This window comes from Ursus maritimus, unplaced genomic scaffold, assembly GCF_017311325.1.
Source record: "Ursus maritimus isolate PB19 unplaced genomic scaffold, ASM1731132v1 scaffold_14, whole genome shotgun sequence".
NCBI classification, from domain to species: Eukaryota; Metazoa; Chordata; class Mammalia; order Carnivora; family Ursidae; genus Ursus; species Ursus maritimus.
In genome coordinates, this window is record NW_024423786.1 from 49,212,457 (window position 1) to 49,233,476 (window position 21,020).

The 21,020-nt window shown below is 60.0% G+C and overlaps 2 protein-coding genes and 1 long non-coding RNA gene across 6 annotated transcripts; 1 reads left to right on the plus strand and 2 right to left on the minus strand.

Moving 5' to 3' along the window:
- Positions 1-144: 144 nt before the first annotated feature.
- PRKCSH (protein kinase C substrate 80K-H) lies at positions 145-11,229 on the minus strand. Of its 3 annotated transcripts, none has more exons than XM_040629284.1 (18): positions 11,121-11,229; positions 10,610-10,761; positions 10,297-10,413; positions 9,638-9,733; positions 9,483-9,540; positions 8,478-8,595; positions 6,847-6,976; positions 4,300-4,384; positions 3,623-3,701; positions 2,822-2,908; positions 2,372-2,536; positions 2,168-2,279; positions 1,625-1,694; positions 1,273-1,362; positions 1,014-1,088; positions 829-928; positions 575-738; positions 145-458 (listed from the first exon to the last, which is right to left on the minus strand). In XM_040629284.1, exons 2-17 carry the CDS (start codon positions 10,683-10,685, stop codon positions 592-594), a joined length of 1,605 nt encoding a protein of 534 aa, XP_040485218.1. In that variant the 5' UTR covers positions 10,686-10,761; positions 11,121-11,229; the 3' UTR covers positions 145-458; positions 575-591. The 3 variants fall into 3 exon arrangements, with proteins under 3 accessions (XP_040485218.1, XP_040485216.1, XP_040485217.1); XM_040629282.1 differs by having other exon boundaries at positions 2,351-2,536; XM_040629283.1 differs by lacking the exon at positions 11,121-11,229 and adding an exon at positions 10,878-11,060 and having other exon boundaries at positions 2,351-2,536.
- Positions 11,230-11,871: 642 nt separating this feature from the next.
- ODAD3 (outer dynein arm docking complex subunit 3) lies at positions 11,872-20,215 on the plus strand. Its single transcript, XM_040629285.1, has 13 exons — positions 11,872-12,497; positions 13,528-13,649; positions 13,763-13,840; positions 15,643-15,810; positions 15,898-15,999; positions 16,101-16,226; positions 16,436-16,558; positions 17,080-17,232; positions 18,212-18,372; positions 18,462-18,618; positions 19,213-19,368; positions 19,814-19,898; positions 20,078-20,215. Exons 1-13 carry the CDS (start codon positions 12,257-12,259, stop codon positions 20,194-20,196), a joined length of 1,791 nt encoding a protein of 596 aa, XP_040485219.1. The 5' UTR covers positions 11,872-12,256; the 3' UTR covers positions 20,197-20,215.
- Positions 12,362-20,424, minus strand: LOC121102541. 2 transcript variants are annotated; one of them, XR_005834624.1, is made up of 3 exons: positions 20,203-20,424; positions 13,513-14,087; positions 12,362-12,446 (listed from the first exon to the last, which is right to left on the minus strand). It is a non-coding gene; the product is annotated as an uncharacterized LOC121102541 (long non-coding RNA). The 2 variants fall into 2 exon arrangements; XR_005834625.1 differs by having other exon boundaries at positions 12,371-12,449.
- Positions 20,425-21,020: the final 596 nt, after the last annotated feature.

Sequence of the window (21,020 nt, forward strand, 5' to 3'; positions counted from 1 at the left end):
GTGAATCAGGCTCTGATGGGACCCCCGCTGCGGAGCCACCAGATGGGGGAGAAGGTCTGAGCACCATCTGCTTCTCCTGAATCCCACCCTCGGCCCATCCCTGGCCCGCTCACACCTGAGCAAAGCAAGGCAGACACAGCTTGGTTGGCGGGGGATCGTGTTTATTGTTTTGAGGTCACAGGTCAAGTCACTCATCCCCACCAGGAAGGGAGGCAGGCGCCCTGGGCGGGGTGGGGGTGGGGCGCCCGGGGTGGGCGAACCCCTTTATTCCACCTTTGGAGGCCGCCGGGGCCTGGGAACGTGGCTGTGCCCTGCCTGGCCCCCCGAGAGCAGGGCACGGAGCTCCACACGGTTCCTGCCCCCGCGGGGAGGGTGAGGAGACCCGGGGGCGGGCCTTGGTCCACAGACGGCGGGGTGGGTGGGCGGCCCCGCTGGGGAGGTTCCCATGCCTTGAGGTTCTGCGGCCAGAGAAAGACCAAATGAGAGAGGCGGAGGCGGACGGGCGGGCAGACAAGTTTTCCTCAGCCCCTGCTGCACCCCCAGGTGGAGGAGGCCCCCTCAGCTCCCTGCCCACCTCGGCGCCCAGGAGGGCTAGAGCTCGTCGTGGTCGCCGTCGGCAGGTGGTTCGGGCGGCGGCTCCGGGCAGGCGGCTGGCGTCATCAGCTCCATGAGGTACTCGCAGCGACTGGGCTCCGTCGTGCTGGTCACCACTGTTTCCTTTCCACACAGCAGGCGCACCTGGGATGGGCAGGAAGGGGCTCAGGTGGGCTCGGGTGGGCCGGGGCTCCCGCAGCACCTGCCGCCCCCCCTCCCCCGCCCAGCACTCACGGTGGTGGAGCGGTTGGGGCCCTGCCAGCAGCCCGTTCCCTGCTCGTACTTCATGGCACTGAACTTGTCGTGGTCAGGGCCAGCCCATGAGCCCCAGGTGCTGCGAGAGAGCAGGGTGCTTAGGGTGGGGGTGCCCACAGGGGCAGAGGAGCTGCGGCAAGGGAGTCCAGTCTAAGCCCACTCACCCGAGGCTGGTGGGGGAGCCGCCGAGTTTGGGCTTCTGAGAGACGAGCTTGAAGGGACAGAGCCGGTAGACGTACCTGTCACAGGATGGGGACGGTGGGCAGGGAACACGGGACCCCAGCCTCCTCAGTGCACCCACACAGAGGGTACACGGGCGCCTCGAACCCCGCTGACTGCCCTGGAGCCCACCCCCTCGCTCCCCCGCGTCCTGCCCTGCCCCGCCCCAGACTCCACCCGCCCGCTGGCCAGTGGGGGGCGCACTCGTTGGTGGTGAGCTCGTAGCACTGGCTGTACAGGTAGGCAAACTCTCCGTTGGGGCCAAAGTCAAAGGAAATCTCCTGCTCCAAGTTCCTGGAATGGGACGCCAAGCAGTTAAGGGGCAGCTGGGGACGCCACCGCCTCGCTCAGGACAACACAGGGAGGCCCACTCCAGCAATGGAGGGCCGCTTGGGGGCTGGGCTCTGGCTCCCCACCGTCTGGGGACCCTCCCCGCAGGAGCCACTGCTGCCCCAGCAGGGGTAGCCTCGGCAACTCCCCATTACCGCCTCCTCCGGGGAGCTGTGCGCCGGGTGGAAACATGGCCTTGCTGTAGCCCGACACCTGCCCCCCTTACCTGATGGACTCCTCCATGTCCCTCAAGGACCGCTCAGCCTCCTCAAACTTGTTGCGGGCCTCCTGGGCAGCTGGAGGGGGTGGGTAGTGTGGGGGGAGGTCAGAGGTGCCCCAACCCCCAACCGCGAGAAGAGGGAGGGGGGCCACGGACACACTTGCTTTCCCCCAGCTCCCCGGCCTGCTCTGAGGCCCAGGCCCAGGAAGGCCCTGTAGGCCTCGACAGGCCTAGGGCAGACCCCACCCGACTGCCCAGGCTCTCCGCTCCTCAGGGAGGAGGGCCAGGACTCTCGGGGCCTAGCTGGCTCCCCGCCCCGACCACGCGGCACAAACAAGCAGCAGCCAGAGGAGGCGAGAGGGCCCCTGGGGCCGATCAGGGTGGCGATGCTTTCTCCAGGCCCCAGATGCCCCCTCCAGGATGGCCCCAACTCCCCGGGCTTTCTGAGGGCCAACACATGCCCATCTTGGGGAAGCAAGTGAGGCCCATTCCCTGGGTCCCTGCAGGTGTGGATCATGGGGAGCATGGATTTCCCTGCTTGGCCCTCACCTTCAATGAAGGCCTGAGTCTGCTCATCGTAGGGCGGCATTTTGTCCTCTTCAGGGGGGCTGGGGGCAGGCTGCGGGGGAACCAGCGGGGGAACCAGCGGGGGCGGGGCCTCCTGGGGGAGGGGCAGAGTCAGCAAGTGACCCAGTCCCCACCCAGTCATCCCCTTCTCCCCCAAACACACACCTTGGGCTGCTCCCCCTGCACCTGGGAATCTTCTTCTTCTTCGTCCTCCTCCTCCTCTTCTGTCTCCTCTTCTTCCTCCTCCTCTTCCTCCTCTTCCACGGGTGGCGAGGGCACTGCAGGCTGCTCCTCCCTGGGCTCTGTCAGGTCAGGCTCAGAAGGTGCGGGGGGGGGGCTGGTGGGTAGCACCTGGTGGGTGTGCGGGGAGGAGGTGCTATGGGCTCGGTGGTCCCCCCCACCCTCCCCCGGTCTCAAGTCCAAGCTCACACCGTCACCCAGTGGGCAGCCGCAGTGTCTCCGCCCCTCCAAGGGGCCTGGAGGGAGGGACAGACAGCTGATGGGGGGGCCCTCCATGGAGGGCGCTTGGATGACCCAGCTGGCCAGGGTGGCCCTGTGCCAGAAGCAGAGGGAGTTTCTTTGTAAGGCATGGGGGGGCAGGGAGGGGGCACACATCTCCTCTCCTACCCCGCTGACCTCAGACCGGTACTTGTCCCTGATGGCAGCCCAGACGCGGTCGTAGAAGGCAGCGGCGTCAGTCTGCACGTCTCCCCCAAGGAGGGCCTGTGTGCGTGTTGGGGGTAGTGTCAAGATCGGGGGACTCCACGTGCTCCCCTGTGCCCCAGGCACTCTCAAGGGGGGCCTCAGGCTATGGTGCCAGGCACGGATGTGCTCTGACCACCCGTGGCCGGGCCTGGGCCTGGCCCGCTGAGGCGGAGCAGTTCGAAGGGGGCAGCACAGGCCTGTGGGAAAGGGGGCGGCCCCAGAGGAGGGGAGCCGGTGGGGGCAAAGGCCTGAGCGGCCAGGGAGAGAAACTGAGAGACAGAGAGGGAGAGGGAGCTAAGAGCACAAGCGCCAGCGGTCGCTGGGCCCTTGGGAAGAGGCAGAGGCCCAGGCGGGACAGGAATGGAGTCAGCAGCAGGGATCCAGCCCCAGCCAGGACAGAGAGCCAAGGCCCGCCCTCAAGGAGGGCAGGGCGGCGGCACACGCTCGGGGAGCACATGGGGCCAGGTGGGTGGGACATCTGGCGCGTTCCTAACCAGGTGCCCCTGTGGCACCTGTGTGGCCCCCCACCCAGGTCCCAAAGGGCAGGGAGAAAGAGAGCTGGGCGGCTACCCCCTTGCCTTACCCAGGCAAGGCCAAGTGGCATCGGCCATGCTGGGCACCCCAGCAGCCCTCGGAGCAGCCCAGGGCCTGCCTGTCCTCCGCCCCTGGCCCTGAGGTCACCCTGGAGCAATGCCCCCTGCAAGTCCCAGGGCAAGGAAAAGGATGGGATACCTGAGCTTCCGCTTCCGATAGTGCCCCGTCACCGTCGCTGTCCAGCTCCGGATGGGTCTGCAGCTCGGTGACCGAGACCCTGCAGGGACACCGGGAGAGGCCGGCAAGCAGTGAGGCCCACTGGCTCGGGGCCTGCTACCTGTTCCCCCCCTGTCAGGGGCCCTCCCCAGAACTTATTTTAGGACCTTAAAGTGGGGGGGAAGAGGCAGAAATTGGGAAAAGGTGAGCTCTGGGGTTGCGGTCGGAGGGGGGGCCCAGTCCCATCTCCTGCCCTGTCCTGAGAACGCCGCAGCCCTTACGGGGCTCAAAGGAGAGACAGAGATTCTGTGTTCCTGACAACCCACCCTCCACTCAGCCATTAGCCTGGGTCAGAAAGCAAGTCAGGGGCACAGGATTAAAAGGTGTCCGGCTTTCGTCAAAGTGACCCAGGCCACAGAATAGTCTTGGGAAAAATAATGGGCCCTCCCCCCAGCTACCTCACCTGGCTCCTTGTGGGGATCCCCTCATCTACCCTTAGGATTTTTCTAGACCTACTTTATACTTTAGTAAGCAGGGGCTTGTTCAGATACGGTTTGGCACTAGCTAAGGACTCATGATGAGGAGGTGGGGCTCAGGCGCAGGGTAGGGGGAGGTGGGAGGAAGGAATCCCAAGCCCAGGGTAGGATGGGTAGACTCACGCCCCATCCATATCGTCGTCCAGCTCCTGGAAGGCGTTGGCCGCCAGCTCCTGTTCCCGCTGGGCCTTGGAGGCGGCCTGCTGCTCTGTGGAGGGGCGAGCTCTGTCACCCGGCACCCTGAGACCTGCCCTGCCCCAACACCCCACGTGTCCCACTGTGTGCTTGGCCCTGCACTGGGTGCCAAGTCGGGCCACTGCAGAGCACGGACCAGGGATGGGAGCCAGGAGCTGCCAAAGGCTGGCCAGGGTGGGGGCCAAGGAAGAGGCGAGAAATGCCAGATAACGGGGAGACTCCGAAGCTGGGAGTTGAAAGGGTTTGCAGACATGGGGGCTGGGGCTTGAGGACACCCTGGGACTTTGGGTTTGAACAAGCAGGGGCTGGCAGAGACCGCGCAGGGGTGGGTGGGGGAACACGCACAGGTCGGCCACATCTGGGAGGCCCCCAGGAGAAGCAGCCCGGGCACCCCAGGCCCGCTCTCCAACATAAAGGTCAGGATGGAGACTGGGGTGGGGTGTGGCCAAGCCAGGAAGGCTTCCTGGGGGCCCCAAGGAGTGTCCCAGGAACATGAGGGAACTGGGCTGGAGCCAGTGGACACAGGGCCACAGCTGCATGTCTGCTCGGACAGTGCCTCCCCCGCCGGCCTCACCCCCACCTAGTGTGGCTGGACGGGAAAGCGGCCACAGCGCAGCTCCAGTGACCGAGCTCACGGGGTATGCCGGGCCGCCGCTCAGCCCGGGACAAGTGGGGTTCCCTCTGCCACGCTGTGGCTCACGCCCAGAGATCCCGCCATGCCCCAGCAGACCAGGCTGGCACTGCCCCTCTCCCAGATGAGGGCGTGAGGCTAGCTGGCTGAAGGGACCTGCCCGCAGGTACCCGGCTGGCGAAGGGCAGGGCCAGGGGCAGAGACACAGGACAGTTTAGGAAGTCGGCTTCCATCAGGGTGAACAGAGAGAAGAGACCTCCTGACTTCCCAGTGCTGGAGGGGAAGGCAGAGCTTCGGGACAGCTGTCTGAGTGGCGGGGCCTGCGTGTGCTTCTTGGGGCGGGGGGGGAGGTACCAGCTGGACACCGCCCAGGAAAGAGGGGAGAAAACAAAGTCCGGGGTCTCCCAAGAGCAGTGGAGATTGCAAGCCAGGGTCTGGGGGCAGAAACAGCCCCTGCTGAAGGAAGAAGAGGAGGCTGCAGAAGCCACTGGGGGTTCTGGACCGGAGGCCTCCCTGCTCACCTGCCCCGGGGCCACGACAGCTTCAGTCTGTCTTCAGGCCCAGTTCTCTCCACCTCTGCGCCCCCCACCCTCATCCCAGCCCACTGCTTGCCTGGAACAATATGGTCAGCTTCTCCCTGGTTTCCTGGCTTCTGTTCCTCCTCTGCTCAGAATCCTCTAGAGCTCCTACCTCACTTGGGAGGAAGTGAGGTCCCCACAGTCCCCAAGGCCCTACCCTTCTCTCTCCCCACCACCCCTCCAATTCTCCTCACTCCCTCCCTCCTACCACACGGCCTCCTTGCTGCCCCTTAAAAACCAGACAAGAGGCTGCCTCAGGGCCTTTGCAACTGTGCCCTCTGCCTGGCTCACTCCCTCTCTGAGCAGGCAGAGGCTATCTCCATCTTGTTCAGTGCTCAACTACTGGCACCTGGGGTGTGCCCAGAACACAGCAGGCACCCCGCGAATGACAGATGAACTGAGTGTGAGAAACCAAGGCAGAGAGAGCAAGGGACAAAGAACACAGCAGGTGCCCCGGGAGATGGAGACCAGCAGTGTGGACTCAGAGACGGGCTCCCAACTCGTGGCTCCCAGCCCAGGGAGTAGCCAGGGCCACACTTCCAAACCCTGTCTGGAGGGGCTTCTGCCCCACCTCACCCGTCTAGCCTGCTTCCACAGGATGACCCCCCACTGGACAGACTGAGGACGAGGGCCAAGGCTCCCGATTTCCCAGAATGACAGCATGACCTGCCAAAAGCAAGAAGACGCTGGACAAAGCATAAAAACCATCTCCAACCAAGCAAAGTGACATAACTTGCCAGGGCAAAGAGCAACTCAGGAAGGTTAAAGGACACAGAAGCCCCCCGGCAAATTCCGAGGTCTGCGTTGATGAGAACTTGTGAGACAAGAGAGAGGGAATCAAAGCCCCAGGAGGGGAGAATGGGAAAGCCCCACCAAGCCCCCAGGAACTAGGCTGTGACCCCCACCCCAGGGCTGTCCCCTTAAGGAGAGGCTGGACCAGCAATCACCCAGCCTGTGCTCACACCTCTGCTCACACTGCCTGACAGGCAGGAGGGGCCTCCAGCCCCCGCTCTGGATTCAGGGGACCCCCCATGCTAGTGTTCCCATGTGGCTGGCAGAAACAAAAGCATCTCTTCTCAGAAAAAAAATCACTCCTGCTAGGCTGCAAATTATTCCTACAAATGACTTTCGAATACAATGACCGATGCACAGCGAAGACGAGAAGGCGCCTGAGAGACTGAGGCACGGTGATCGGTGATCTGATCGAAAATCAGCAGGAACGAGCAATCGGGAGACGAGGGCCAGCCCAGCCACCCCCCGACGTACCTTCCCACCGCTTCTGGTGCTGGTCTTTGGCCTCCTTCTCCGGCTTCTCGGCCTCCTCCTTCACCACGCGCAGCATCTCCACCTGGTCCTCCAGAGACTTCTTTCCAGCCTGCAGCTCAGCGAGCTTTTCCTGGGCGGGCAAAAGGCAAGATGCCACCTCTCCTTCTGTTCTGGCTTCTTCCTGAGTGCCCCCTCCCTGCCTCTACTCCACAGGGGGCCACAGGTGACCTTCCTGAGGCACACTCCTCCCCAGGTCTCCCCCTCCCTGTGGTTCCCCAGAGCTCACGGGGGAGAACCCTGAACACCCTGCGGCATCCCCCCCAGGTCCCGCATGACCGGGCCCACGGCTCCAGCCCCCCCTGCCCCACAGCCGTCCTGACCTGTAGGCTCCAACTACCCCGACACCGTTTAGATTCCCCACAGGCTCTCCACCTCCCATTCTTCACACGTGCTTTCCCTCTGCCTAGAACACTCTGCGTGGCTAACTCTGAATTATCCCACTGATTCCGGTTTAGACAGAGACCTTCTCCTCCAGAAGCCGTCCCCGCTTCCTGCCCCCACAACAGGTGGGAGGAGGAGGGAGACAGGGCACGAATCTCCTCTCTGCCTCAGAGCCCCAACCCCAATGTCCCTTTTCCCAGTGGCCCTGGGTGTCACTTTGGCATCTGTCCCTCTCAGTGGACAATGTGTCCTCGAGGGAATTCCAAGTCTGTTTCCAGTCTCACGTCCACTACACCGCAGCAATCCTGGGCCTCTGCGGGTATTCCAAGAAGGAACGAGTGCGCTGTGTGGATGGGACCCCAAGCTGAAGGGCCTTAGCCCAAGCCCCGCCAGGATCATTTTCCTCCTAAGGCCTTGGCTCACACCTCAGCCTGGCCTGCCCCCAGGGTCCTCCTACCGCTCCCAGGAGGGCAAAAGGCACTTGGAGCCAACCCCACTGCATGGCTCTCCCACTATCCTCTGAACTCAGAAAGGGCTTCACTGCCCACCCCCCCACCCCCCAACAAACTCAGGAGGGGCCTCAACAGCCAGGGCATGGAGAGGGGAAAGACCCGGAACCTTCCCTGGGCAGAAAAAGAGCTGAAGCTCTCGTGCAGAGAATCTGGCAGAAGTCCAGGGGGCAGCGCTGAAGACTCTGACCCGTCTAACGGCCCAGGGGGTGGCGGGCAGGCGAGGAAGAGACACATGCCTGGGGACACGATTTCTTCCAGCCCCTGCAGCACTCACCCTGTGGAGCTAGCCCGGCTGCTCTGACAACGTCTCGAGTCCTCCCCCAGAACAGGGAGGTCACACGGTCATCGGCCTCACCTTACAGATGACGGCACACCGAACCAGGATGCAGAGACGTGTCCCTCCTGTTCCGGGGTGCAGGAGGAGAGCTCCTCTAAGCCCACTCCAGCCTGCCACCCCAGGCCCTGGGCAACAGCTGTGCTGACTGCCACCTGGCAACGGCTTAACCAATGACTAAACAGCCAGTGGACGAACAGGTAAACCAAGGCACACACGGACAGTAGCTGGCCTCGGGACTCCACTCGTCAGGGGCGGGTGTCAATCCCGCCCAGCCTCACCAGCCCATGAATCCAGGCCTCAGGGCCCAGACTGTCCTGGGCCAGCCCCACGGGCTCCCTCACCTGCTTCTCCTCCCGAGCCTTCTTCCAGTCCTCGATGAGGATCTTCTTCAGGCGGAACCCCTCCCGCGTGACCTCTGCCATCTGCTGCAGCGTCTCTCTCTCCTTACGGCCCTTCTCTCTGCGGTGGAGGGAACACACGAGCGCCACCAGGGAGGCCCTTAGGGCTCACCAGCTCTGGCTCGTTCCAAAACAGCTCAACCCACCAGCTGCCACCCCTACGTGGGGAAACATAAAGAGCCAACCTCCCACTCCCCAAGATCTCATGGTCTCAGAGCCCTTCATCCCTGTCCTTGAGAGGAGGGACAGCGGTCAGAGTTCGCTCACTGTAGGGACCTAGGGAAGGGGCTAGGGAATGCTCGGATGTGGGGCAAGAGGTTGGCTCCCAAGAGAGAAAGAAAAGCACAGAAATCACAAACTCCCAGACAAGAAGGCCATCTGATGGATAACTGTGTTGCCCCTGACCTGCCCTGTACCTAAAAGATCTTTCATCAAGTGAGTTTACAAAAGTATTGGGATTTTCAGGTTCTCTGAAAAACGAATCTAGCTTGGCCACCTGCCTTTGAATGACGGAGTCAAGGGGCAAGTGTTCCTTTAGATGCCACAATGCCCCCCAGCCCTACTGCCTCACACTCAGCCGCCTTCTGTTTATGCCACCCCACCTGGGGGCATTTCAGTTTTCAGGTCCTGCTGCAAGAGTGTAGCGATTCAAAGATCGGAGTTTCAAATTATACCGGCCTGGGTTCAAGCTCCGGCTCTGATCTGTCCTAGCTGTACGAACCTGGGGAGGTCACTTTTTATTCTAAACCTGACTTTCCTCATCTGCTGAACTGCGAAACAATTCTGTCTGCTTCTGGGCCAGCGATGAAGTGGCAACGCGGTGCTCGTTCACAAGGCACGGGCACAGAGTGAGCACTCGAGAGACAAACGCAGGGAAGAGAGGGACTTGCTTCCCTGCGTGGGGTGAGGCAAGGGCCGGGCCGGGGGCAGCGGCTGCCAGCCACATACTTGCAGGTGTTCTCACAGATGGTCCCACTGTTGTATTCATCCGTCCCGTCACAGCAGTCTGAGAGCAGAAGCAGGGATGCGATCAGACCCGGCGGTGGCTCCTCCCTACTCCCCCCCACCGCCTATTTCCCCAACCCCAGCGTGATCTCACTCACCACAAACTCCATCGTTGACCCATCTGGAGGAGATGTACAGGGGCTTGTAGCCAGTGTTGGCGCAGTGAAAGCTACCATTAGGACAGGCGGCTGTACCTGCGGGAAGAAAGGAGAGTTTTTGGGGTGAGCTCAGGGCTAACCCATCACACCCACCCACAGACAGATCCCTGCCCCCCAACACACGTGCACACAGACAACACGTAAGGATCACCAGTGCTGAGAAAGGGAAGGAAGGGCAGCTGCCCGTTCATGGCCTGGAATAAAACTCTCCAATGTTCTCTCTTGCCTCTCCTCACCAAGGCCCTCAGAACAGGGCCCGGCCAACTGCTCCATCCCTTGCCTCTGCTTCTGTCTTTGTCTGCCCTTCAACCCCACCTTCTCTCCCATCTCTGGGTACTTGCACTTGCTGGCGCCTCCATTTTCAGCACATTTCAGGGTTCAGTGGAGACCTCACTTTGTGATCCCCAGGCCCAGCAGCTGTGGCCCTCCTCACCAAACCACTAACCACTGGCTTCTATGCCTGCTTTCCCCCGCTCAACAGGGAGCCCTGTGAGGGCAGGACTGGGTCTGTGTTGGTCACCACCACACGGGCTGGCATTTCCCAGGCATTCAAAAAACCTTGAATGAATGAATGAATGAATGAGCAGAGAAAGACTCACCTGGTTCATCTGAGCCATCCTTGCAGTCACAGTAGTCATCATTGACCTGATCAAAAGGGATGGTGGCAGAGCCGTCCAGGCAAGTGAAAGGTTTGGACTCATCATAGAAGTGATGGTCTGGGGAGGGAGGTAAGGCGCTCAGCCCAAGGCAAAGAAAAGGCCTTCAGCTCTCTCCCAGCAGCTGAGCACTGCCACCTTCCCTACCCAGAGACCAGGAAACTGAGGCAGAAGGCTCAAGTATCTAACCCAGGGGCCAAGTCGGCCCCTTCCACACCTTACCCCCACCTCCAGCCACGTCCAGTGCCGGACTCACTGGTGAGGGAGACGCCCCGGGGCCTCTTGACCTCCACGGCCCAGCACAGGGGCAGCAGCAACGCGAACAGTAACATCTCGCAGAAGCTCGCAGGCCGGAAACAAGTTCTGGGGGAGGAAGGCGGCTGCGGGGAGATGTGCTGTGCACCCACGCTGCGGCAAGAAAGGGACGGCTGGTCAGCGGGAGAGGGCTACTTCCAGCCAAAGGAAGTCACCTTTTCCTCCAGCCAACTGGACTCCTCCATCGCTTCCGGGCAATGGGGACTCACTTTGCTTCCAATATGGGGGGGCTGTCTCCCCAGTCTTGCCCAGAAGAAGTCTCACTTTTCTCATATCAATGGTAGGAAGCTCAAAACCTCCGCTCCCTGCTGGGGGGGTGGTGAGCTACCCAATTCCCGCCAATCGGCCGAAGGGGTTAACAGTCTTCTACTCTACCGACGAACACCCTCCAGCTGCCCCCAATAAGAAATTAGGGTGACACCCTCCCCCCCGCGCGTTAGTTCACCACCTACACGAAGCCGGGGCAAAGGTCAATATCCACCGCGCCCCCCAGCCCGGCAGCCAACCGTTCCTCCAGAAAAAAGAAAGCGGAAATGTGTGGGTTCCGTCACTTCCGGCATCACGCCGCGCGTGCTGAGCGACGACCCAAGGGTGCCATGTTGGGAGTGGCAAATGGGGGAGGGGCTGGGCTGGAACCCAGACGGCCATCTTGGATAGGACTGTGAAGCCCTAGAGGGGATCGTTCTGATGGTTCGCGCTTAATGGCGGCGCTAGGTTCCTCCATCTTGGGAGTGGCAGGTTCTGCGGCCGGAAAAGAAGGTTCCTGAAAAATGCCCTGGAAACCCAGCGGAGTGGGGGTGGTATGTGGGGGGTGCTTTAAAAAAAAAAGGGGGGGTTGCTTGGCTGGCTCAGTCCAGGAGCGGGACTCTTGATCTTGGGGTTGTGGGTTCGAGCCCCATATTGGGAGTAGAGATCGCTCAAAAATAAAATTTTTTTTTAAAGATTTTATTTATTTATGTGACGGAGAGACAGCCAGTGAGAGAGGGAACGCAGCAGGGGGAGTGGAAGAGGAAGAAGCAGGCTCACAGCGGAGGAGCGTGATGTGGGACTGGATCCCGGCACGCCGGGATCACGCCCTGAGCCGAAGGCAGACGCTTTAACGACTGCGCTACCCAGGCGCCCCTCAAAAATAAAATCTTAAAAAAAAAAAAAAAAAAAGTAGGGGCGCCTGGCTGGTTCTGACTTAGACCGTTGGACTCTTGATCTCAGGGTTGCGGGTTCCAGCCCCACCTTGGGTGTACAGAGTACTCAAAAATAAAATTAAAAAAAAAAAGATGAGCACGTGACCCCAAAGTACCCTCCTCCCAATATCCAGCAGAGAGGCTTGGTCAGCCTGCAATTAGACCGCCCCTCTGCACAGCCTTAGCCAATGAAAGCGGTGGTGTGGAACGCGGGCGGTTTCCATGGGAGCGGTAGAAGAAGGAGGGGGCAGAGGTTACCCAGCAACCGGGAGATGCTGCGAGGCCCCGCCAAGCGGTCGGAAAGTGCATTCTCCCAGAGCCCGGGGAACCCGCGCTGACGGATCCGGGACAGGGGCAATTGCTGTTTGCCACCCTAATCCCCAGGGACCCTACGCCCCAACCCAGTCATGACGTCTCCCCTGTGCTGGGCGGCCTCTTCCAACATCCAGCCTTCTCAGGACCAGGTTTCGACCTCCGCCAAGGTCAAGGGCAGTCAGTCTCAGGCTCAGCACCGCCACTCCCCAGTGAAGGGTGTGTCCCACGCCTGGCTTCCACACCATTCCAAGGCTGGAGGCCTCCATGCCGGAAGGGGGAAGTCTGCTGTGCACACGCAGGTGGCAGAATTACAAAGGAAGATACAACTGTTAGGTAAGATGGCTCAAGGGCACGAAGAATCAAGAGTCAACAGTGTCCACTGAGCCCTCCGACCAGGCACGGTGTGACAGGGGCCTTCCTCCGGCCTTCAACCAGGTGACCAGTCTCTGGAGGCAAAAACTCATACTTGTTCATGGTTTTCCTCACCTCTCTTCTAAAATCTTTCCTGGGCTCAGAACCAACTAGGCTGTGTTTCATACTTTTGTGTAATTTCGACTCTTCTACCACACATTGGGCAGGGAGTAAAGAACATGGATTCTAGAGCCAGATTTTTCTGGGTTCAAATCTTGGCTCTACTCTGCATATACTGTTTGATCTCAGGGGACTATGAGTAGCCTAATTGCTTTCAGTTTCTCTATCCGCAAAATGGGGATAGTAGAGTACAACCCCATAGGTAGCTGAAATGTATAAAGTGCTTAGAACAGTGCCTGACACACAGTAAGGCACTATAAAGTGTAAACCATGTATCTGGAAGAGGGCCATTTTGCTCCCCAGTGGACATGTGGCAATGTCTGGAGACGTTTTTGATGGTCACATTGTTGGGGGGTGGGGGGTGGGAGGCGGTGCTACTGTCATCCGGTGGGTAGAGGCTAGGGATACTGTTCAACATCTGAGAATTCATGGAACAGCTCGAAACAAATAATTATCCATCCCAAATATCAGTTGTGCTAAGGTTGGAAAATTCTGCTGTGAACCATTATGATTACTGTTTTGTTATTACTAGAAGGCAATCTTGCACAGTAGTTGAAGGTATGGGCTCAGGAAACAGACTTCTTGTGACCTTGAACAAACTCATAAGCCTGAGCCTCATTGTTCTCATCTGTAAATGGGCATGATATGGATATGCACCTATTGACATATGGCATTCGATATCTAGAAAGTTCTTTGTCAAGCATCGAGTATATAATAAGTGCTCAAACTAAAGTATTGTTACAATATTAAGTCAACGTAACAAAAACAGCTTCCCTCTGGGAAGCCCCCAGCCCCCTATGAGATTCTGCTTGTGTACCTCGCATGACCTCAGAGGGTGACCGGAAGGCCTTTTATGAGAGCACCCAGTGGAACATCAGGAAGAATCAGGAGACCATCAACCACCTCCGTGAGGAGACCAGGGCACTGCAAGTACAGCTGACGGACCTGCTCCAGGTGAGCAGGTGGGCGAAGGGTTTCCAGGAGTCAGGGCAGCACCCCCAGGGGCAGGGCACTGCCTCAGGTTGGGGTGGTCTCAGTGAGCGGTGACTGGGCTCCTCTCCTTGCAGGGAGATGAGAAAGTGGTCCAGGCAGTGCTTCGGGAGTGGAAGTCAGAGAAGCCGTACCTGCAGAACAGGACAGGACAGGTTCGCCCCGTCCCACTCCACTGACCATCTGCCTTCGTTTCCAGCTTGTGTCCCCTCCCAGCTGGACTCCCTGCCTCACCTCACCTTCTCCAGTCCTTTCTCCACACCAGCTGGCGTTCATTTGTTCACTCAGTCTTTATCACACACTGACCATGGGGTAGGCATGGTATTCGGTATTGGTGACTACAAAGTCAAAACACCACCAACAACAACTGAGACCAGTCTCCACTCCCCAAAACTTCATATCCTAGTGGGGAAAAGAGATTGGAGGAAAACAAAACAAAACAAAAACAAAAAAAACAAAAAACACCAAGAACGAATGCAGAAACAAAGTAATTTCCAGTGGTGACGAGAAATGAATAAAATAGAGATAGATAGGGGCAGAGTTTTGCACCTTATTTTTTTTTAAGATTTATTAACTTTTTTGAGAGAGAGAGAGAGAGTGCACAAGCACGAGCAGGGGTGGGGGTGGGGAACAGGGAGAGGAGAAGCAGAAGACACCCTGCTGAGCAGGGAGCCTGAGGCCAGGCTCTATCCCAGGACCCTGAGATCATGACCTGAGCCGAAGGCAGACAGTCAACCAACTGAGCCATCCAGGCGCCACAAGGGGTTTGCACTTTAGATTGGGGGGGGGGGATCAGCAAAGCCCCCTCTCTCTAAGAAGTTGACATTTGAGCTAAGAATGCGACAGGCAGGAAATGATTTGGGGAAAAGTGATCCAGGCAGAGAGAACAGCAAGTGCAAAGTCCCTGAGGTAGACACAAGGGAGCAGAGCATTGGAGGCACAGGCCTGGGCAGTGTGGCTGCATGGGAATGCGGGGCTCTGTAGGAGATGCGGTGAAGAGGGTCAGCTGGGGGCACCTGGGTGGCTCAGTGCGTTAAGCCTCTGACTACAGCTCAGGTCATGATCTCAGGGTCCTGGAGTTCAGCTTCTGAGGCTACTTGTCTCTCTGCCCCTCCTGCTCATGCTGTCTCTCTCTCAAATAAATATATAAACCTTAAAAAAAAGAAAAAAGAAGAAGAAAAAAAAAAAAAGAGGGTCAGCAGGGGCTGAACCTTCCAGCAGGCTTAGCTGGCCAAGATGAAGAGTTCAGATTTTATGACGTGCAGTGTGAGGAAGACGTGGGAAGCCAGGTGGCGGTCATCCAGGTGAAGGTATTGTCAGCTGCCCTTAGACAAAAGTGGTGGAAATAGGAAGAACGAGGTAGCTCTGGGAAAACCTTTGACATAGAATAAAGCGTTGCTTCACAAATTGGATGTAGGGGGGATGGAAGAAGAAAAGGTGGGGTAGGACATCGAGCTTTTGGACTTGAGCGTCTGGAAGGATGCAGCTGCCGTGAGCTGACATCGAGAAGATTCAGGGAGGGCAGACTTGGGGAAAGATCATATACTCAATTTTGGACACGATGGTTTTGAGGTGCCTATGGAAACGCCTGGAAGACGGTGTAGATATGGGTATATGAGGCCTGTCGTTCCGGGCATTGGGAGGGGGTGGGATTTGGATGTTTTCGCTATGGTGAGTTTTCAAACCCTGAGCCTGGGTGGGTCCATCAAGGGGGTGGGTGTGAACAGAGGCGAGAAGAGCCTGAGGCGGCCAAGGAAGTGGAAAAGGGGCAGCCGGGGTGGAAAACTGGGGAGTGGGGGGTCCTGGAAGCCACCAAAGGAGACGATACGCAAGAGCAGGGGATGAGCCAGGTCAGATGCCGCTGAGCCCAGGGAACGAGAAACAAGAAATGGGAGAAGAAAGGAAGGCTTCGGTGGGAGGGTTCAGGCTGCCGCTTGGGCTCGCCTCCCTCCAGCAGGCCCTGGAGCACCTGGACCAGCGGCTGCGGGAGAAGGTGAAGCAGCTGAACGCGCTGCGGCACCAGGTGGGGCTGCGGCGGCGGTGGCTGGACGAGCTCCAGCTGCAGCACCGCCTCCGCGAGCTAGAGGTGGCCGAAGCGCAAAATGGCAACACAGAGGTGGCCAAGGTGAGGCCGTTGAGGAGGGGTGGGGGTGGAGATCCTGGGGAGAATTTGAGAGGGGAGGGGACTCAGCCCAGCCTTGCTTCCCTCTAGACCTTGCGGAACTTGGAGAACCGCCTGGAGAAGGCCCGGATGAAGGCGGAGGAGGCCGAACACATTACCAGTGTTTACCTGCAGCTCAAGGCCTATCTCCAGGTAGGGACCAGGACCGCTTGGGGGCGGGGTGGAAGCAAGTGGGAGGGCTAGCCTGCGGAAGGACGGCGGTCACAGGCCCGTCCCACCCCCCCACTCCCCAGGAGGAGAGCCTTCACTTGGAAAACCGGCTGGACTTCATGGAGTCCGAGGTCGTGAGAGCAAAACGTGAGCTCGAGGAGCTGCAAGTGGTGAACCAGGAGGCGTTCAACGCCCGGGATATCGCCAAGGTGCCAGCCTGCCAGGCCCTGGGGTTCCTGCCCAGATGCCATGGTCTCCTGGCCCCAGAATCTGAACCTCGGCTGTCCCTGAGCTCCTCCCGCCTACCTCCCAGGACCCCGCAGCTTGGCCCAGCTGTCTGAAGTTGGGCCGGCCGCTCGGGCCCTGAGCCTCGGTAGGTACCAGCTGGTCCTGCTGTCTCCCCCGGCCCTTCCTCCAGAACCAACTGCAGTATCTGGAGGAGAGCGTGTTCCAAGAGCGCAAGAAGCGTGAGCGCTACATAACCGAGTGCAAGAAACGCGCAGAAGAGAGGAAGCTGCAGAACGAACGCATGGAGCGCAAGGTGGGCGTCTCCAGGGGTGCCGGGCGCAATCCCAGCCCGCCCCAGCCTAGACCTGGCCCTGCAGGTCCGGCCACAGCCCTGCCTGGAGCCATACCCTAGACCGTCCCCGCTCTTAACTCTTCTCTGGACTCCGCCCCCACCTGCGCTGGATGCCAGGGCTCCTCCCACATCCCTGACCCTGCCCTCCCTCCATCTGATTTTCTCGTCTCCAGATCGCCCTTCACTCACTGGTCGTCCCAGTCCTTCCCCACCTGATTACCCCCACTCCGAAATCTGATCCTGCCTCTAGCCCGCCCCTTACTCGAGGCCCCGCCCCCGCTCCCTTGACCCCGCCTCTTTGCCCGGCCTCTGTGGGGGCCAGTCGCTGACCAACCCTTTCTTGGCACTGCTGACCCCTGGCTGGGTGCTCCCCAATCGGGCCCCGCCCCCTCGCGGCCCCCTGTCCTGCTACCCCTCTCTGCCCTGTACCCTAAATCCTTGCCTGAGCGCCGACTCCCACCCTGACCTCAACCTGTGAACAGACCCAGCGTGAGCACGTGCTGCTGCAGTCCGAGGATTCCACCCAGGACAGCCTGCGCGCCAAAGAGGAGGAGCTGAGGCGGCGCTGGAGCATGTACCAGACAGAGATGCTTTTTGGCAAGGTCAAGGACGCCACCGGCGTGGCCGAAACCCACGTGAGCGCTGCCTGCAATTCTCCCTGCCCTCTAGTTCCGCCCAAACTGAGCCCAGGCCAGTGAAGCCAACACGCCCAGCCTCCCCTTTCTGCTGGCTCAGGTCCTACAAACCTGCTCTATTCGTAGAAGACACTCCTGCCTCCTCCAGTTATTGCTCCGTTTTTCTGCTGCTGGTCACAGCAAAACCCACACAAGCTGCGACCCTCGCTGTCATTCCCTCTCCTGTCCGCTCTTATGCTGGCCCTAACTTCTTTGGCATGTCAGCTCTGTGTGATCTGCGAGTTTGGTCTCTCCTGTGTCTCCAGTCCCTGTGATGTGGTGTGGGGCACAGTAGACTCCCCAGTGCCACTCTCAGACCCTGGCAAGCCGGGCCCCTGCCCTGGGTCCTGCACTTTGTTGCATTTTCCTTGCAATTTGCTAAGACCCTCATGTTTCCCGCTGGCAGATACGGATCCCACTGGACCCCAGTCCAGTTTCTCCCCTTCAGGCACTCTCCCACTGCTACTTCTCCCATAGGGTAACCCCTATGGGAGTTACCCTCCCATAGGAGGGTTCTGGAACTCCGAGCTATGGGGTCATCTGGGGCACTGTGGCATGACACCTTTCCAGAAATTGGCCTGGTGGGCAGATAGCTCCTGAGATTGCCCATATTTCCTCAGTGGACTGGGTGAGATTCACGGTCACGATGTGGATGGCAGGTTGATTTTGGAAAACAACGACGCTCACTGCTACCCTGCACCACACCCTGATTTGGGCTGATTCAAATCCCTTATATAGAAAAAGGCCCCACAGAAATTATGTGTCGGGGGCTGTACATCCTTGAGGCAGCTCTGAGTCTGACTCTCGGAGTCCCTAAACATCATTGCTGCGCAGAAGCCACCAGCTTAGGCCATCTGTCCTGCGTGCCCAGGGGAAAGGAAGAGGGGGTGCACCCAGGCCTGCCCAGGCCTCCCTCTGACGGGAGCTGGGGGACCTGCAGGCGGTGGTGAGGCGGTTCCTGGCGCAGGGCGACACCTTCACGCATTTGGAGATGCTCAAAAGCGAGAACGAGCAGTCGCTGCAGAGGCTGAAGCAGGAGAAGCAGCGGTTGCAGCGAGAGCTGGAAGACCTCAAGTACTCAGGGGAGGCCACGATTGTGAGGTGAGGCCCCAGTGCCCAAGGGAGAGAATGCCTGCCCCCCCCCCCCCGGGCTCAGAGGCACCACAGTGGTGGCTCCCCACTGCCTGTAGTCAGCAGAAGCTGCAGACTGAGTTGCAGGAGCGCCTCAAGGCGGAAGAGCAGCGGCGCGCTAAGGCACAGGACCAGCTGGAACACGCCATGCGGGCGACACAAATGACCAAGGAGAGCCTTGAACACCTGGCGGGCAAGCTGAACCACATCACATTGGTAGGCCTCACCCTCAGGAAGCTCAGCCCAGAGCCTCCCACAGCCCAAGAGGGTGGGGTTCCTGCCCCTACTCAAGGGGACCGACCCTCTGCCCTGTCCAGGATGTCAGAGGCCTGCCTACAGGGGACGCCCAGCCCCACTCTTCAAAGTCCCCACCCCATATCCCTGCGGGGAAACCCCCTTACTTCTCAAGAGGCTCAGGACTTCAGAGACCCTGTTCCATCTTCACGGGAAAGCCCCCCCTTGCCTCCCCATCCGAAACCTGAGACTCCACTGCAATACTTGGGCGGCCTGAGACAGGGGGAGCCCCACCCTGCCCGCAGCAGAGTCCCATTTCTTCCGAAAGTCATCCCCGAAATGACTTCTCCTCAATTATTACCCCCTTCCCCACTAAAACCCTTCGTTCCACCCATTGCCGTTTGTGTCTGGAGTTCAGAGGCCCCGCCCCACAGGGGATAGCACCCCCCCCCACCCCCCGTTGGTGGTCCCTCGCCTTTAAAGTCCTGGCTCGAGGCCGGTAAGGTCCCGCCCCCGGTGAACACGCCCCAGGGGCCCGCCCCCTTCGGGCTGACGCGGCTCCGCCCCCGGCCGCAGGTGGATGGCCGCTTCGCCGGAAAGGAGCTGGATCCCCAGGCAGATAACTATCTGCCAGACCTTCTGGGCCTCGTGGAAGAAAAACTTCTGAAGCTGCAGGCACAACTCGAGAGCCACGACGTGCCAGAGATGCTGCGCCACCTCGCTGAGCAGGAGGTGCGAGTACAGCCAGAGGGCGGGGCTGAGGATGCGGGGCTGGGGCAGAAAACCAGGGAGCCGGGGGCACCCCTTGGGAGACCAGGGATGAGGTCTATGGGTGGGAAATGAGCTTTAGGGACAACGTGTGAGGCTTGAGGAGAACTTCCAGAGGGTCCGCGAGGCCAGTGGGCAGGGCCGGGGAGTGTGGGTGCTCTGGCGTTGGGGTGGGGGGGAAATCAAGAGGCCGGACCCCAGAGACCAGGGGCGTGCATACGGGGCAAAGAGGCGGGGTTGGGTATCGCGGTACGCTCTAAGAACGAGTCATTCGGCAAAGCTAAACTGGAGGAGTGTCATGGGGAATCAGGGTATATCTTGGAATGGGGTAAGGAGGAGGGAATACAGGACTTCCCTGCAGCCTCTACCCCACCCCACTCTGTTGTCTCCCGCTCCCTCCCTCCCCCAGTTCTACTCCACCATAGAGGGAAAGCTGCCCACGTACAACACCCGCATCGCCCTGCCTCTTGCCAGTCTCAAGGACAAGTTCTTCGGTCAGTACGGTCAGGGAAAAGAGGCGGGGCTGGGGGCCCAAGCCGACCAAGGGAAAGTGGTCCCAGGCCTGGCGTGGGGCCAGCTTGGGGGGTGGGGCCCAGTTGGGGATGGTAAAGGCTGGGAAAAGGGAAATCTGAGCCAAGAATGGGAACCCGGATCGCCTCATTGCCCTGCGCAGACGAAGAGGAGAGTGAGGACGAAGACAACGACGTGGTGAGCCGTGCGGCGCTTAAGATTCGTTCCCAGAAATTAATCGAATCCCGCAGCAAGAAACGCAGTCGCGCGAAGAAGACCTAGACTCACCCTTGCGTCCACCTGGCGCTTCTGGGCCCCTGCGGAGCTCCCAACCCCTCTGGGTCCAGCCTCAGGCCCATGGGCCCCTTCAAAGGCTAAACGCAGCCCGGACAAGGGAGCAGAACGGGCCGGTGGTGCCCGGAGTAGAGAAGGGGGCCGGGCCACCGGAAGTTCCCACAGTAAATCTTCCAAGGCGAGCCTGTGCTGGCCTCAGAATCGCGCAATAAAGGTCACCAACCAGCCCCCTGGGTATTTGCCTCTCCTAGACCCTGCACCTCCTCAAAGACTGCTGCCCCGAAAATCCAGGGCACAGATTCCACCTTCTCTGACCTGGGGAGTAAGGACTCCCCATCAGCTGGGGACGCAGATTGAACACCCCCCTCCAGGATAATAAGAGATACTCCCACACTTGGAGCGAAACAGCCCTCCCCGTTTGAGGACAGGGTACTCTCCTCCCCAGGGATGCAGACTGGCCCCCCACTTAGCTACACACGCTAGCTCAACCACACCTGGAGACAGAAAAGAACCTTTCCCTGGGAGAGAGGTGACCTTTCTCCTGGGCACAGATTGGTACACAGCTATAGGGAGAGCCGGGACCTCACCTCCGTGGGCTTGGGCTGAGCGCTGGGGTCCAGCTGGGGGCATCCGAGAGCCACGGGACCCGCCCCGCCCCTGCACGGCCCGGTCGCCCCGCCCTACCCCGCGGGCCCCAACGCCCGGCCACTGCCCGCCGCCCGTCGGCCCTTCCGCCTCACTCAGCTGCGCCGTGGAGCGGGACGGGCACAGGCCATGGATCGGACAGCGGGCAAGGAGCTCGCCCTGGTAAG